General features: G+C 31.3%; 1 protein-coding gene across 1 annotated transcript; it reads left to right on the top strand.

The window, feature by feature from the left end:
• Positions 1 to 8,507: 8,507 nt before the first annotated feature.
• LOC133691851 (receptor-like protein kinase THESEUS 1) lies at positions 8,508 to 11,943 on the top strand. The gene has a single exon (XM_062112468.1). It carries the CDS (start codon positions 9,063 to 9,065, stop codon positions 11,604 to 11,606), a length of 2,544 nt encoding a protein of 847 aa, XP_061968452.1. The 5' UTR covers positions 8,508 to 9,062; the 3' UTR covers positions 11,607 to 11,943.
• Positions 11,944 to 18,626: the final 6,683 nt, after the last annotated feature.

Raw genomic sequence — 18,626 nt, 5'->3', positions numbered from 1 at the left:
GCCACGTCAGGAGAGTTCTTCTTATTTCCCTGTTTTGGTAAATTAATTAGCATGTTACTGTATGTTGCATGCATGCACACGCCATGAGAGTTGTTCTTCTTTCCTTGTTTTGCTAAATTAATTAGCATGTTAGAACAGCCGGGTCACTTGCTTGTACAGTGTCAGGCTGCTGGGTCCAGTCCATCCGTATGGCTAGGCTAGATTCAGTCTAAAAATAAAAAAACCATAAAAAACTTAATTTTTTTATATAAATTTTATGTATTTATTTACTGGCGTCATAGTAAAAAATACAGTGTTTTTTGGGTTACACAATATTTACCAACGTTAGAGTTAGAAATATTCACTGACACCAGAGTCGACAATATTGTAAAGGAACCATAAAAAATAGAATAAAGACAAACTCATAGCAATTTAAGACAAAACTAGCAATGCAGCCTACCTGAGGTAGGACGCTTAAGGGGTGATAGTATTTTTCCTTTCGCGTAACTAGTCTCATACCATTGAATCTCTGTTGACTAATTAAGGTTTCTAGTGACCATAATACTAAGTAGCAACTCCTTAAACAAGACTGTTTCCCCAAAGAACAAGATGTTAGATATATGTTCTTTTTCCATGAGAATAATTTTTAATCGGTTTTCGCGATATCCGGGTGTGACAAAGAAGATTATGCCAAAGTCTAAAAGCCCCTATTGAAGATTTAAAGATAGAAAATGTATGTTAGAAAGAAAATTATTTTAATTTAAAAAATAAACTTACTTCTATCAAAGATAATATCTCATGAGGTGATTTGTTGGACTCTAAAGAGCTCTTTGATCCATCAATTGGAGAGTGTTGCTATTACACTAAGAAGACACTAGTCAATCCCTTCCAAGATCAAGGATGCTACGGGTACCAAAATTTGCTAAGATGGCAAAACTTAATTTTTTCTCTAAGTGAACAACACATCATTAATGATGGGCTGTATTTTGTTGATGAGTTATTAGAAGTCTGAATAGTAAAAAATTGCTCAAGGTAATGGGTAGATCCATTAAGCTTTCTAGCCTAAATGTGTTATGGAATGATTTGGAAATGTCATTAAAAAAAAGTGATGTTTTTTTTTTATCAATTTTCCACAGACAGCGCCAATGTTGATGTCCTAAAAAATCCAAGTAGCTTGGAGGCAAAACTTATGTCTTAGATAACCAGTTAATCTTTTGATTCTTGCAATCTGATCTATTCTTTCAGATAAGATAGCTATAAATGGGTAACTGAGACCTATAAAATATCATCTTTGGTAAATAAAATGACTCTCAAATGATTAAGACAATGATTTTTTTAATAGAAAATGAAGATTTCAAACCTTTTGTTTAAAGAATTCATGATTTATTTATAGCTCATGATTCTTTGTATGGAGAAGTGGGGCTAAGGTGTAATATTATCTTGATAGTAATATTAAAAAGAAAAAAATATCTCTGACATATGTATTAATGTTGATAGGAAATATCATTAACATATGTATTAATATTGATAAGAAATATCCTTAATATCCCTAAAATATCATTGATACATGGAAAATTTGATGTTGTTCCTTAAAAGTAGAAGACTTATCAGTTTGATTATTCATAAAAGCTAAATCTGGGCACTATCCATTTTAAAAGGAGACTTATCATTTTGGTTATTTAGGAAGAACTTGTCGTTGTTCTCCTAAAAAGAAGACTTGTTTTTTTATATTAACATTAATTCCTTATAAAGAGAAGACATGTTAATTAAGTTTTTTTTAAGTGGGTGTTAGACCCGTAAGGATGGTAAAACAATTTTAGATTGGGCACCTCATTATACATAAAGCTAAAAGGGTGTGGGGAAATTACTGTTCACCCACACCAATTGCACTGTGGATTACGATACTAATCCACAGTGTATTCTTTTTTTTTCATTTTTTTTCACTACTTTTTTAAAATTTGTTTTTGTTTATTTTTTTATATTGATGTAATTAAAAATTAAATTTTATAATTTATTTATTTTCATTTTACCTTTTTACAGGGTTAAAATGATTTATCTATTTGATAGGATAATCCAAGTTGTTCAGGTTTACAAGTTTAGTGGGATTTTTTTTCTTTTTAATTGAACTTGACTTTGTTATCGTTTATCTTATATAATTAAAAACAATAGTTTCAGAAAAAAAAAACTATTATACATAAAGTTAAAACATGTGGGGAAAGTACTCTAGCTTTCCTCACATGTTACTGTGGATTGCTATAATGCTTTCCCATTTTTTATTTTTTATTTTTTTTCCAAAATTCTCTTTTTTAATTTTAATTTTAATTTTTTAATATAGAGCTGATTAAAAATTTAGCTTTATAATTTTTTTTCCTTTAAAATATTGTAGATTGCTACAGTGTTTTCCCACAAAGTTTTTCTAGTTTATTATACATAAAGCTAAAACATATGGGGAAAGTACTGTAGCTTTCCTCATATGTTATTGTGAATTGCTACAATACTTTTATTTTTTATTTTTCCTACAGTACTTTCTCCTTTTTATTTTTTCTTTTTGTTTTTTCCCTAAAATTATATTTGTCAATTTTACTTTTTTAATATTTAGCTGGTTAAAAATTTAGTTTTGTAATTTTTTTCCTTTAAAATACTGTGGATTGCTACGGTGTTTTCCTACATGGTTTTTCTATTTTATTTTTTTATTTTTCAAAATTATATTTGTTGATTTTATTTTTTTAATATTGAGCTGATTTAGAATTTAGTTTTGTAATTTTTTTTCTTTAAAACATTGTTGATTGCTATAGTGTTTCTGCACATGGTTTTTTTTGTTTTTTATTTTTTATTTTTTCCAAAATTATTTTTTTTATTTTATTTTTTAATATTGAACTAGTTAAGAATTACATTTACAATATATAGGGAAAGCACTATAGCTTTCCTCGCAAATTACTGTGGATTGTTACAGTGTTTTTTCCCATAAGGTTTTTTTATGCTTTTTCCTAAAATTATCTTTGTCAATTTTATTTTTTAAATGTTGAGCTGGTTAAGAATTAAAATTACAAGTAAATACAAGTAAGACTGAATCATGTGGAGAAAACGTTGTAGCTTCCCTCACAAAACACTATGGATTGCTAAAGTTTTTTCTCACATGGTTTTTTTCCAGTTTCTTTTGTGGTTTCTTTTTTTGTAATATTTTTTTTCCAAAATTATCTTTGTCGATTTTATTTTTTTAATATTGAACTTGTTAGAATTTAACTTTGTAATAAAGCTTAGGCTCCGTTTGTTTGCTGGAAAGTAGTTTTCTTTTAGAAAGTAAATTCTGAAAAAGTGAATTATTTTCTGATATTTGGTAGTGCAATGGAAAATAAGTTGGAAAACATTTTCTAGTGTTTGGTTATGTCAAGGAAAATGAGCTGAAAAATAGTTTATTTATATTTTATTTTTCTCAAGTTTATTAAAATAATGAAGAACAAATCTTACAAATTAAAAAGTTGAATGAGAATGAAATTGAAAAAAATATATAATTTCATAAATTATCTCAAATAAAATAAATAATAATCAAAATAATAGAGATCAAATCTAAAAAATAAAAAAAAATAAAAGATGAATAAATTAAAATAATAATAATTAACATTTCATAAATTATTTCAAATAAAATAAGTAACAATCAAAAGAATGAAGACCAAATTTGATACTTAAAGCATTTAAATAAAAAAATGATAAGGGAAAAGCAAATAACAATTATAAAAATGAGGACCAATGTTAATATAAAAATTAAATTTGAAGAGATGAAATTGAAAAATAAATATTTAAAACAAAATATATATAGCAATCAAAAGTTTGAGGACCAAATTTGATATAATCAGCAAATGATATGACATTTCTAAATTTTTCAGAAAGTGTTTTCCGCCCAAATTTTTCAGGAAAACACTTTCCTGGAAACCAAGCTAAAATTTCCTTTGACTGGAAAGTGTTTTCTGTTGACCAACTTTTTTTAATGGAAAATAAACATAGGAAAGTTTGGAAAGTGATATCCCGGAAAGTGAATTCCGAGAAACAAATATAGCCTTAATCATGTGGGAAAAGTATTGTAACTTTCATAACAAAACACTATGGATTGCTACAGTGTCTCTCCACATGGTTTTTTTCCTTATGATTTTTTCAAAACTGTCTTTGTCAATTCTATTTTTTTAATATTGAGCTGGTTGAGAATTAGAATTACAAGTAATTACAAATAAGCTAAATCATGTGGGAAAGCACTGTAGTTTTCATCACAAAACACTATGAATTGCAATAGTGCTCCCAATATGGTCTTTTTCCCTATTTTTTTTGTTATATTTTTTTTCTAAAATAATCTCTGTGAATTTTATTTTTTTAATATTGAGTTGATTGAGAATTTAGCTTTGTATTTTTTTCTTTAAAACACTATGAATTGCTGTAGTGTTTTCCCACATGATTTTTTTATGATTTTTTCCAAAATTATCTTTGTCAATTTTATTTTTTGAATACTGTGTTGGTTAAGAATTATAATTAAAATAAAGCTAAATCATATGGGAAAAGCGTTGTAGTTTTCCTCACAAAACACTGTGGATTGCTATAATATTTCTCTAAATGGTTTTTTTTAATGATTTTTTCTAAAATTATCTTTGTCAATTTTATTGGAAAAAGAACTATAGTTTTCCTCACAAAACATTATCAATTGCTACAACGTTTTTCCTTATAGGTTTTTTTTCCTTCCAAAATTATATTTGTCGATTTTTTTTAACATTAAGTTGGTAGAGAATTTAGCTTTGTAATTTTCTTTTATTAACATAAAAGCTAAATTATGTGGGAAAAGCACTATATTTTTCCTCACAAAATCTGTGGATTGCTACAAATTATTTTGTTCAGTCTCCAAGTTTTTGGTCACCAACATAATTTTTTTTTCTGTTATAAAATATTGGCTTAATCATACCTTTAGTTTCTATTACTTATTTAGTGCTGGTTCACTATTATAACACTATTAAGTGTATTTGTTTTATAAGCACGCGGCAGCGCGCGCGTATGGTATCTTGTACAACTAAAAGGAGTGGGGAAAACACTTTAGCTTTTCTCATATTTTATTGTGGATTGCTACAGTGCTATCTTGTTTTTTGTTGTTTTTTTTTCCAAAATTATTTTTGTTGATTTTATTTTTTAATATTAAGATGGTTAAAAATTTAGCTTTGTAATTTTTTTCCTTTAAAACACTGTGAATTGCTACAGTATTTTCACCTATAGTTTTTTTTTGTTATGCTTTTTTAAAACATGTAGGGAAAACATTGTAACTTTCCTCACATTTTACTATGGATTGCTACACTACTTTTCTTTTCTTTCTTTTTTTTTGGTTTTTTTCTCAAAATTATATTTGTCAATTGTATTTTTGTAATATTAAGTTGGTTAAAAATTTAGCTTTGTAATTTTTCTCTTTAAAATACTGTGAATTGCTACAGTATCTCCCCATATAGTTTTTTTTGTTATGATTTTTGTCAAAATTGTTTTTCAATTTTATTTTTTTAATATGAGCTAGTTGAGAATTACAGTTGTGACTTTTCTCACAAAACATTGTGGATTGCTATAGTGTTTCCTCACATGGGTTTTTTTATGGTTTTTTCCAAAATTATATTTGTTGATTTTATTTTTTTTAATATTAAGCTGGTTAAGAATTTAACTTTGTAATGTTTTTCTTTAAAACATTGTACTGCTACAGTATTTCCCCACATGATTTTTTTTTTGTGTTTTCTTTTTTGTTTGATTTTTTCCAAAATTATCTTTGTCAATTTTAGTTTTTTAATATTATGCCAGTTAGAATTTAGCTTTGTAATTTTTTTCTTTAAAACACTATGAATTGCTATAATATTTCCTCATATGGGTGTTTTTTGTTATTTTTTTTCAAAATTATCTTTGTTGATTTTTTTTAATATTGTGTTGGTTGAGAATTACAATTATAATAACGCTAAATCATGCGGGGAAGCACCGTAGCTTTTCTCACAAAACACTGTGGATTGCTACAGTGTTCCCCCTCATGGATTGTTTTTTTAAAATTATCTTTGTTAATTTTTTTTTTAATATTGAGCTGGTAGAAAATTTAACTTTGTAATTTTTTCTCTTTTTATTAAAAGAAAAGCGAATCACATAGCAGAAGGCTAAATCATGTAGGGAAAGTATTGTATCTTTCCTCACAAAACACTGTAAATTGCTACAAATTATTTTATTTATCTAAGTTTTTGATCACCAACACAACTTTTTTTTCCGTCATAGAAAATTGGCTCAATCGCACCTTTAGTTTCTATTACTTATCTAGTACTAATTTGGAATTATAACACTATCAATCACATTTGTTTTATACCTCGAGGCAACGCGCAGACATGTCATCTCGTAATTAAATATTTGAAGTGGATTGTTTGATATTTTCAAAATTTTTTTCGTTAAAATTTAAAATTTTGAATTGTTTTGATATGTTAATGTTAAAAATAAATTTTTAAAAATAAAAAATTATTTTATTGTATTTTCAAGAAAAAAAACTTTAAAAAACAACCGTTATCATACTCTCAAACACCTTAGCCACACAAGCTTTGTTATTTGGAGCCCATTTGGTATTGTAGTATGGGTTACTGTTCAAAATATTTTTTACTTGAAAATATATCGAAATAATATTTTTTTTAATATCAGCACATCAAAATAATCTAAAAATATCAAAAAAATATTAATTTAAAACAAAGAAAAATATATAAAAAAATTTAATTTTTTAAAAAATATTTTTATAACACAAATAAACTGATATATCTATTAACCTATATATTGGAGGAGTTGCTCAATAAATAAAAACAAAAAGCTAACTGTGGAGAGCTCACAAAGATTTACCGCCGTCAATGCCATTAATTAGAGTAGGACACATGCCCCAAACGGTGCTGCCAAACAGTAGGACACCGTTATCTGACGCCGCCAAGTCTGTCCCCTCCCAATCTCAAAGCCGCGTAAAGCGGGTCCCAAATATCGTTTGGTCCCAGCACAGCAACCATTTCCACTTCCAAGGACAGGCCAAGAAAAAAAAAAAAATCAAGTCAATACTAAACTATTTCCTTTCTGATAAAAAAAAAACCCTAGAATATATTTTTTATAGTTTTAAAACCCGGTCTGGTCTAGCAAGTCGATCCGGAACCTGGCTGATCTAGGGTTGAAACTGGGCCGAGTTAAAAAAATAGAGGAATGAAAAACTCGGTGTGACCCGATCAAAAACCCGGTTGCAACTCGTTGACCTTTTTTTTTTTTTACTAAAATGACGTCGTTTGATTAAAAAAGTAATTGACCCAGACGATCCGGTGACCCGGTCAAAATCCGATGATCCGGTCAAAACCCGGAACTCGGACCTTGAACCATACAAGTATGAAAACTATGATATTTGCCTTAGTTATAAATTATTAGTTTTTTGCTATAATTTGTTCACATTCTCAAATCAGCTGTAACTTTTTTTGTATTTAACGATAGCATATATTATTAGATTAATTTATACCTTTATAAAAGCTATATTCTTTCTTCAAATAACAAAAAAAAACAGAAGAAGCAAATATCCTTGAAAACTAAACCAATTTCTCTAGAATTAGCTTATAACCTGTTAGCATTAGTATTTCGTCACCAAAAACATTTGATCTAATAATTAAAAAAAATCAAAAGCTGGTGCCATGGAAGAATTTAATCAAAATATTATGAAGATAAAAGCTGGTGCCATGGAAGAATTTTTAAAAATATCTTCTTTTCAATATTTCGCTAGCATCAAGAGTGAACTTAACTCTTCTTAACAAGCAATTAATTTCTTGTTTTTTTTTTTTTGAGAAAATACTTATATGTAAACTAGCCTCACTAATATTTATTTTTTTCAATATTCATAGATTCAAAATAATTTTCATTCTTAGAGTTAAATTCCCATCCAAAATTTATTGAACATACCATCCATCCCCAAGAAGATATATATATTTTTGTCGGCCTTCTATTATTTTCAAACTAATAATTATAAAGTATGTTGGGAACCATAGTGTAAACTTGTTTCCTTAAATTTTAATTATTTTTATTTAAAATAAATTTTTTAAATATTTTTAGATCGTTTTAATATTTCATATCAAAAATTATTTTTAAAAAATAATTTATTTTATTTTAATATATATTTTTTTAAAATATTTTAAACTTCTCACAATCTCAAACTCAAACATGTCATATGTGTGAAGAGCGAACCCTCACCACCTCAATCAACAACTTAAACGTTAGTATTAATTAAGCAGTAATAATAGATGGTCGTCTCTTATGAAAAACAATTAAAATACAAGCTGTGAAACATGAATTCAATGAACAGATAGAGAGACCTCACTTCACAGTGACATTCATGTAACTCAAACCATAGCGATGGCAGTTTCTGTTAGTGAATTCCAATCTTAAAAAATATACTAAATATCTAACTCAAACCAACAATTATCCTTAAAAAAACAACAACAGCTAAGTTTTGTGTGAGGGAGATTTTTTTTTTTTGAATGAAGCAAGAAGTTTCATATCCCTTCTCTTCTTCTTGTGGGGTCCTCCTTTTTCACAGGCAAAGGACAGCCTCATCACCAGCCTGGAAAGGGTTGTTATAACATTAGCTGCCCACTAAAAAGCTCTCTGCTTGATGGGTTTTCACGGCGACATTCATCAAATATCAACTGGACTTTGATCTCTGGCTTCAACCCAATTCACTCTCCCTCAGTTTCTCTCCTTTTTGGTTTTCTTCTTGAGGTAAGAGTGTATATTCCAGCAAAAAGTTTTTGTCTTTGCAATAATGTAGATTGCATTCTTTTGTACTTAATTACTGTTTTTTTCATAGAGCTAAGCTTGGTTGAAGTTAGTCTAGATAGATCTGAGGTTTGTGAGGATATTGTTTTTGAGGCATTTAGTGATCTGGGAGCTTGTTCCTAGCATTTGGGTTCTTAAGGCCTCAGGGATTGGGGTTTGGGAGCTAGGCAGTTCTAGTTTTCGTTTTTTTTTTTTTTTGAGTTGGGACTTGTGCATTATTTGGCTTGCTAGGAGCTCGAGGATTTGGGATATTGCAAATGGTGAGCATGAAACTAGTGAGCTGGTTACCTGTAGTTGTTGCTTATGTTTTATTTGAGTTCCCTGGTCATAGTGGATCATTTGCTGCATTCACTCCTCCTGATAACTACTTGGTGGCTTGTGGTTCTTCACAAAATGTCATCTTCCAAGGAAAAACTTATGTTCCTGACTCAGGGCATTCTTCTCTCACTTTAAACACTGGAACTTCTGTTGTTGCTAAGTCCAATTCTAGTTTCCCATCTCCTATCTACCAATCTGCTCGAATTTTGTCAGGCATATCGTCTTACAAATTTGATATTAAGCAAGAAGGTAGGCATTGGATCCGTCTTTATTTTTACCCTATTCCAAACTCAGGCCAAAACTTGATGTCTGCGTCGATCACTGTAGCCACAGACGATTTTGTACTTTTGAACAATTTCACATTCAAGAACTATAATGGTTCTTACATGTTCAAGGAGTACGCAGTCAATGTGACTTCTGATACTTTGACCCTTTCCTTCATTCCTTCAAACAATTCTGTCACATTTATTAATGCAATCGATGTTGTTTCTATCCCTGATGAAGTCTTTCCAGACCAGGCAGTAGCTATAAATCCATCTACCCCTTTTAGTGGTCTTACTGAACTTGCCTTCGAAACTGTTTTCCGGTTAAACACTGGAGGTCCGTTGATCACTGCAGAAAATGATACTCTTGGAAGAATTTGGGAGAATGATGCCAAATATCTCCATGTGAACAGCTCTGCATTGAATGTTTCAGTTAACCCTGCATCCATAAGATATCCACCTGCTGTCACTACTGAAATAGCACCAAATTGGGTTTATGCCTCCGCTGATGTGATGGGAGATGCAAATGTAGCCAACATGAACTTCAACATAACTTGGGTGTTCTCTGTCAATCAAAACTTCCGCTATTTTGTGCGGGTACATTTCTGTGACATTGTGAGTAAGGCTCTGAACAATCTTGTGTTCAATCTGTACATAAATGATGATAATGCTGTTGAGAGTCTTGACCTCTCAACCTTTACCGGTGGCTTGAGTGTACCCTATTACAGAGACTTTGTCTCCAACGCATCAGTAGATTCAGATACTTTCACTGTAAGTGTTGGTCCAGATTTAACAACAGATTTGGCAAATGCAACTATGAATGGGCTGGAGATTTTCAAAATCAGCAATGAAGCTAAAAGCTTGGATGGGCTTTCATCTGTTGAGAGCCTCCTTCCTCAATCACCATCGAAGAAAAACAAGATTGGAATTATCATTGGTTCGATTGTTGGAGCTGTGGTTGCATTTGGTTTGATTGGTCTCTGTTACTGTTGCTTGGCAGCACACAGGTCAAAGACTACTACTCACCAGGCACATCCATGGCTGCCATTGCCATTATATGGAAACTCTCAGACCATGACCAAGATGTCCACAACTTCTCAAAAGAGTGGAACGGCAAGCTGCATCTCATTGACTTCCTCTAATCTTGGTCGGCTCTTCACATTCCAAGAAATCCTCGATGCAACGAACAAGTTCGATGAGAGCCTGCTTCTTGGGGTTGGTGGTTTTGGCAGGGTGTACAAAGGAACCGTTGAAGATGGAACCAAAGTAGCTGTCAAAAGAGGAAATCCCAGATCCGAACAAGGTCTTGCTGAATTCCGAACTGAGATTGAAATGTTATCGAAGCTTCGCCACCGTCATCTTGTCTCTCTTATTGGCTATTGTGATGAGCGGTCAGAAATGATTCTTGTCTACGAATACATGGCTAATGGACCCCTTAGGAGCCATCTATATGGAACTGATCTTCCACCTCTATCATGGAAGCAACGACTAGAAATATGCATTGGGGCTGCCAGGGGCCTGCATTATCTCCACACAGGCGCCACTCAAAGCATTATTCACCGAGATGTCAAGACAACAAACATTCTGTTGGATGAAAATTTCGTGGCCAAAGTTGCTGATTTTGGCCTCTCAAAAACAGGCCCAGCTCTTGATCAGACCCATGTGAGCACAGCTGTTAAGGGTAGCTTTGGTTACCTTGATCCTGAGTACTTCAGAAGGCAACAACTCACAGAGAAGTCAGATGTGTATTCATTTGGAGTGGTTCTAATGGAAGTTCTCTGCACCAGACCGGCTCTAAACCCTGTTCTCCCGAGGGAACAAGTCAATATAGCAGAGTGGGCAATGACCTGGCAGAAGAAGGGCATGTTGGATCAAATCATGGACTCCAATCTAGCAGGTAAGGTGAATCCAGCTTCTCTCAAGAAATTTGGGGAGACAGCTGAGAAATGCCTTGCAGAGCATGGAGTTGACAGGCCATCAATGGGAGACGTCTTATGGAATCTCGAGTATGCTCTTCAGCTTGAGGAGACCTCATCTGCGCTCATGGAACCTGAAGATAACAGCACAAACCATATCCCAGGCATTCCGTTGACACCACTTGAACCATTTGATAACAGCGTAAGTATAATTGATGGAGGGAACTCTGTAACAGACGATGATGCTGAGGATGCTGCCACTAGTGCTGTATTTTCTCAGCTAGTAAATCCTCGTGGAAGATGAGAAGGCTTCCACCCCTTCTTGGACAAAGGGCATTCTGGTGAAGATTTGGCTGTCTGGTCACCGAGTGTTTGTGATAAAATGGGAAGTGAATGAGCTAAGGTTATCTCTTATCACATTGTTCAATTTTTTTTTACCTCAATTTATCTTCCATAGCTTGTAATATTGTTCAGTGATGGATGCGAATCAATCCATCTAAAATTGCAAGTTACCGTAAGGGCTTGATCTAAAATTCTTCTGGCTTTAAGCTGCCATGTTATTTATTTTTCACACAATTACTGGAGATATTCAATGTATTGCTTTCACAATATTTATATCCACAGATTGATTATAGAAATAACTCACAGCTCACTGTCTCAGTAATCTGATTCATTAGCAATGCTTGAGTATGTGTATATATATATATATATATATATATATATATATATATATGCTGCTACAATACTCTGACTACTACTATACAAATTTTCTCCATGTGGAGAACTTGATTTTTGTGAGCTCATTCCCAATACTGAGATTTAATCTATTCTCCAAAACTTTCATCTTCTAGCTCTTGTGGTTCAGGGAAAAAAAATCTATATAATCTTATGTGATAAACTGCATTTTATGCAGCAAAACCTCAGGTTGCCTTACTTTTGATCAACACCATGTCTGGCTATCTCAGCATTTGTTCCACTTCCTGAGTTTAGTTAATGAAGAGAACAAATTGACTCACAGGAACTTAGAAACAGGCAAGCTTCCATAAGGCGAAAAATAAAATAAAAAAGAGCTTGGTTAATAACTTGGTGCACGATCTCCAACATATTAGAGAATAATATAAATCATATCCTGAAACCTCACTTAATAGCTTAAGTTTTTGGGTTAAATTTGTTCTTTGACATGATATCAGAGCTTTAATGACCAAGCGGTTACGAGTTCGAATCTCATCATCCTTATTTATTTTAAAAAAATTAAGTATAAGATAATGTGAGTCTGTGCAAATTTCAAGCTTAAAAGATTTTCACTTGAGAGGATGTGTTAAAAAATAATATAAATCATATCCTGAAACTTTACTTAATAGCTTAAGCTTTTTGGGTTGAATTGGTTATTTGACACGACCACTCTTTTTTGTGCTCAATCTAAGACCTGGGAGAGGATTATTATCGAGTGAACCGGACTCCAGCACCTGGTCCGTTAAGTAATCCTGGACCGTGTGAGTCCGACCACACTGGATAGGCTGCAAAAAGTGTATATTCGCTTAAAGCTTGTCTTGTGTAGGCTCTGTTAAGTAATAATTATCTAGTTTTATTTATTAAGGGTAGAATAGTATTTTTAGTTTAACCTATATATAATTCCTTTGTATTTAGGTTAACTTAAGCACTCATAATAAACATATCATTGAGAATTCTAGCCTCCTTTTATGTTTGATCTGAATTACTTTATCATGGTATCAGAGCCTAGTTGATCGAACCCTTGACTTGTTAATTTTATGGAACTCGTTGCCCTTGTAGAAATTATGTTCACCAATGTCAGAGCCACTGCTCGTATCAAAATTGTTATCATCATCCACTTCATTCCCTGTAGGATGTTCCAGCACGCTCAATGCATTCCTATGAAGCTTAACTTCAGATTCATTTTTCAAAACATCAGACATGAGTTGTTTGACCTATTAAAAGATGGAGGATGAAGATCAAGTTTTGTGCTTGCGGCTGAAGAATTAATATCTGAAACTTTATTTTAGATTTTTCAGCTTCTGCAATTTGGTATTTCTGTTCTGCCTCTGCAATTATTTTGGTATTTCGTCTTCTCATCAGTCTCTGCAATTTGGTATCAGCTTCTGCAATTTGGTATTTATGTTCTGTCTCTGCAATTGTTTTGGTATTTCGTCTTCTCTTCAGTTTCTGCAATTTGGAATCAGCTTCTGCAATTTGGTATTTCTATCTGTCTCTGCAATTGTTTTGGTATTTCGTCTTCTCTTCAGTTTCTGCAATTTGGTATCAGCTTCTGCAATTTGATATTTCTGTTCTATCTCTGCAATTATTTTGGTATTTCGTCTTCTCTTCAGTTTATGCAATTTGGTATTTGAGTTAAGTTTCTGCAAGAAAAATAAAAAATTTGGAGTGATATTTTGTCTTCCGCTTCTGCAAAATCTGGTATTTCAACTTTCCTTCAGCTTCTGTCATGGCATCTACTACCAAAGAGATTGTTTGGTTACGTTGGTTACTTGCTGATATGAGAGTTTTCTTTTCTCATCCTACTCCTATGAATTGTGACAACCAGAGTTCTATTCAGATTGCTCACAACTCGGTTTTTATGAGCGAACTAAGCACATTGAGATCGATTGTCATCTTACTCGTCATCATCTTAAGCATGACACCATTACTTTGCCTTTCGTTCATTCTTCCTTGCAGATTGCAGATTTCTTTACCAAGACGCATTCCATATCTCGTTTTTGTTTTCTAGTTAACAAACTCTCGATACTTGTAGATGCCGCATCATGAGTTTGAGGGGAGATGTTAAGTAATAATTATCTAGTTTTATTTATTAAGGGTAGAATAGTATTTTCAGTTTAACCTATATATAATTCCTTTGTATTTAGATTAACTTAAGCACTCATAATAAACATATCATTGAGAATTCTAGCCTCCTTTTATGTTTGATCTGAATTACTTTAACAGGCTCAAGGTTGAATGCTTTTAACCTTGATAATGTTCACTGAAGCAAAAGCTTTCAAAGATGACCTGAGTTGATCGTGGTTCAGATAGAATAAAATTTAGATATCTTTAGAAAAAAATTTGATTGAATTGAATTATCATTTGCTAATTGAAAGTGAAAAACAAAAAAAATCAGCAAAATTTCTTTCTTTTTCAAAATTAACAAAAAATAAATCCTTTAAGAAAGTTACTATGCAGACATAAATTACTATTTATTATAATAATGTAATTATAATTTTATCCTAAAAAATATAATGTACTTTGAGAGTAAAATTATCTTTTCACTATGATTAATTGTCTATTCATTATTAGTTGTTTAAAAATGATTTTTTTGAGATTATATTTGAGCTTAAAATAATTAGGGAAGTGTTAAGTATTTTTGAGAAAAATAATTAAAAAAAAACTTACCATGTTATTGTCGATTTAGCCAGAATTTAGCAACCTAAAAAAAAAAAAAACTTGAATATAGATGACGCGCGGGCTTGAACTAAGCCCAAACACGACTAGATCGTAGCCTAGACCAATCTAAGCTTCTTTTTTATTTGATTGTTTTAATATTTTTTAATTTTGAATTTATCACTTTAAACCATGCTATGATTGTTTTTGTTTTCTAACAAAATATTTTTATGTGTACAAAAGTTATTATACTATAATTTTTATACTTTCAACTATTATAATTTTTCTAGAAAAAAATTATTATTAAGAAATATAATTATTCATAGTATAATGAATAGAAAAATGTTTTTATAAAGAAAACACACAAATTAATGTGTATGTTTTTATTTGAAATTAAAATATATTTTTATTATACATCCATCAAAGAATAATTAAAATATATGTCAAAAAATATTTAAACACTGGTCAAGCAAAACATATACAAAAAATAAATTATAAGAATAAATCAAATATATATTCTATTCCATCTCATCTCCTAGTATCAAATAGAGATTGAACAATTTGTTTTTGTCTTGTTCATCTTACTAGACACAAATAAGTTGTGTTCCCAACGTTCCATCTTTCTACTATCTCACTATCTCGTTTACATAGTCATGCCTCTGTGTCTTATCTCTCTACCAAACACTACTAGAAGAATATGTCTGTCCTATGCAAATAAGTTTGGATACCAAGTTACAGACATGCTTATCTTTTTCTTTTAAATACACAAGAAAAGAAGCAAAAAGAAAAGATAACTAGGACGTGTGCGAGAAGGGATGTTGTCCTATCCACAACTGGTATGGCCACTCCTAGCTTTGCTGGCTTCTTGAAATCTGGAGGCAAGTACTCCTGCCAATTACTCCTTCAACATTCGTCGATAGAACATAGAACTGGAACTGAACCTCTAACTGAGCAAAACAGTTATAAATTGTGTCATCTGGTTTGGTTACTGGCCCTACATTGATTGAGATCTCTGCAACTTTTGGGAGAGTGACTAGGACGATGTTCTTGAAATCTGGAGGCAAGTACTCCTGCCAATTACTCCTTCAACATTCGTCGATAGAACATAGAACTGGAACTGAACCTCTAAGTGAGCAAAACAGTTATAAATTGTGTCATCTTGTTTGGTTACTGGCACAACATTGATTGAGATCTCTGCAACTTCTGGGAGAGTGACTAGGACGATGTTCTCTGTACTTTAATATGACTTTATGGGGATTTCCATGAAGATAAATGGCCTTCTGGTATGGCTAGCTCTTCTCCAATGTGGGAGAGTTTTATATGATCCATAACTTATAACCACATAATAGACAGTGAAAATGGGGATTCTCTTACTTACCTTGCATAAGGACGCAGCCATGAATTTTTTTTATCCTTAACTACGAACAAATAAATATAAATTGTTTTTCAATATCCAGTGTTGGAGTCAGGATTTTTTAAATAAATGGATAAATTACTAATAAATATTTGATATTATATGTTATACATACATGTGTTATATATAGAAATTAATTTGAAATATATATACCACCTCAAGTCAAGCAAAATTAATTTAAGAATATTTTTAAAATGAAAAAATTTACATTATAATTGTTCTCTTCGAGATTTTATATTTTAAAACTGCTTCATAATGATTTTATTTTTAATCTCATTAAAAATATTTTTCTCAATATATACAACAAACTTTCATTTATCTAATTCTAAATCTTCCAAGGACTAGGAAAGTTCTTGACAATAATTCTATACTTAACATCTAAAATCATAACTTAAAAGAATTGTCACAAATTGATGTTGTTCTTGCTGACTTGTTGTTTTCTACAAGTGGATTAAACATAAATATTATATGTTTTCTTTTTAATTTATTTATTATGTCCCTAATTTTTTTAGTTGTCCTGTACTTCATTTTTAATCATTAGTAAATTCATTATCATCATTTTTCATATAAAATTCATAACAAAATACTTATCAATTCATCAAAATGCATTTCATTTCATATTAATTAGCATATAATATTACCCATACACATATTAATTACCCATAAATTATTATAAACTCTAACATTTTCAATAACTAATTATAAAGAAATAAAACTAGAATTAGATAATGAAACAAATAAAAAAGATGAATGAAACTTTCCTAAAGCATAAAACATAAGAGGTTACCTGCTTAACTAATTAATAGCTTAAGGCTTGAAGAGAAATTTTGTAGAAGGAAGAGAGCCAGGAACAATAGTAAAAAAAGAACGAAGAGTTTGGATCAATTAGCAGCTAACAAAAAAAATTAACCCTGTAAAGCTATTATAATAATATTTTAATATAACAAACTGGTTACAGATGACTACCTCCCGCCTTACAGTTTTTTATAAGCAGAGAGAGTTATACTTTTATCTTGCTTGGGCTTATGCGATCCCAACTGCTATTCTTAAAGTTCCACTTTCTTTAATGGAATTTTTTGTTTGGACAACCCTTACTTACTATGTCATTGGTTATAGCTCTGAGTTTGGAAGGTGAACATCAGATGCAGAGTGAAAATTATCAGCAAATAAAATGTAGAATGGCTGCTAATTGGGAGGGGAGCAATTGCCCCCTCTTGCCCCTATATGGCTCCGCCACTGTCAATATCCATCATTGAATAGACGTTCTGGTTTCAAGCCTTTTGTTTTCCATCACTTTACTAATGATACAAGGAAATTTTCGCATTATGAATCGAAGGATGAGTTAAGAAACCATACTCCATACCGATGGGAGATAAGTAGGTGGCAAAAGATGTGGTAAGTGTGTGAAATATGATGAAGTTCGATTGAGTATTTATTTATTTATTTTTATTAACGTGGATATCCGGGCCAGCTCACATGTACCTCGACTAATCCCACGAGTCTTGAAGTTAACGACCATGTAAACCTTCAGTGACCTTAAGGTTTGTGGGACTCGAACTAGTGACCTTTAGGGAGCAAACCTAGAGCCTGACCAAATAAGCTACACTCCTCATGGTTGATTGAGTATTTATTTGCTGCTATGAGATGGGGCTCAAGAGTAGAGAGCCAGAATTCAATTTTTTTTTTGCTAAAAATTAATATTTTTGGTATGTTTTGGATTGTTTTGATGCATTGATTTCAAAAATAATTTTTAAAAAATAAAAAAAAATATCATTTTGATATATTTTGGCACAAAAAACACTTTAAAAAGCAACCGCAACCACACTCCCGAACTTATTTTTTTTAATTTTATTTTTAAAAAAATTAATTTTTTTAGTGTTTTTCTAAGAATCAAATACATATAAATTGGGATATATAAAATGGGTTCTTTTCTCCGAAATAGAAAATCCTAGAGATTTATTCAATGAGTAAGAAGAGAAATGGAATGTCAAAGGCTAAGAAGCCAAATGAAAAGGTACGAGGCTAATAAGAAATAATGCAGACGGGACTATTTATATATACCAATTTGAAAAAAGGTAAATAAAAAGACTATACTTATAAGATGGGATATTAGGTTTTTTCACGATCTATTTTTCTACCTGGACTACAGCCTACCTCAGTGCTCCTCCGCCTCTGCTTGTATGCTTCTGACAATGACTCTTTAAAGAAAGAAAATGTACTACTATAAAATCCCAATCAAAATGTGCAAATTGAGGATTAGTACTGGGACTTTCTTGGTAATAGGTTAAATGGGCACTGTTTTCATTTCTTTGTTTAGTCATACAAATCCTACAAAAAAGACGAAGTTGCTGTCCCATGTTAAATGGAAAAGTCATCTTAAACCAACATTTTCAGGCCTTCCGACTTGAACATTTACGAGCACAGCAGTCTATATGTGACATTTTCTTATATATCATCTTGTTCAGCTGGTTGTTGAAGTTATCCATCCATCATCTATTGATTATTGATTATTGATTATTT

Source organism: Populus nigra, chromosome 1 (genome assembly GCF_951802175.1).
Source record: "Populus nigra chromosome 1, ddPopNigr1.1, whole genome shotgun sequence".
Classification (NCBI taxonomy): domain Eukaryota; kingdom Viridiplantae; phylum Streptophyta; class Magnoliopsida; order Malpighiales; family Salicaceae; genus Populus; species Populus nigra.
The sequence above is the reverse complement of the archived record's forward strand: the minus strand, read 5'-3'. Positions and strand labels throughout refer to the sequence as shown.

What these genes read in the sequence shown, in the direction of transcription:
- LOC133691851 (XM_062112468.1), top strand. Translation starts at nt 9,063, where the DNA reads ATGGTGAGCATGAAACTAGTGAGCTGGTTACCTGTAGTTGTTGCTTAT.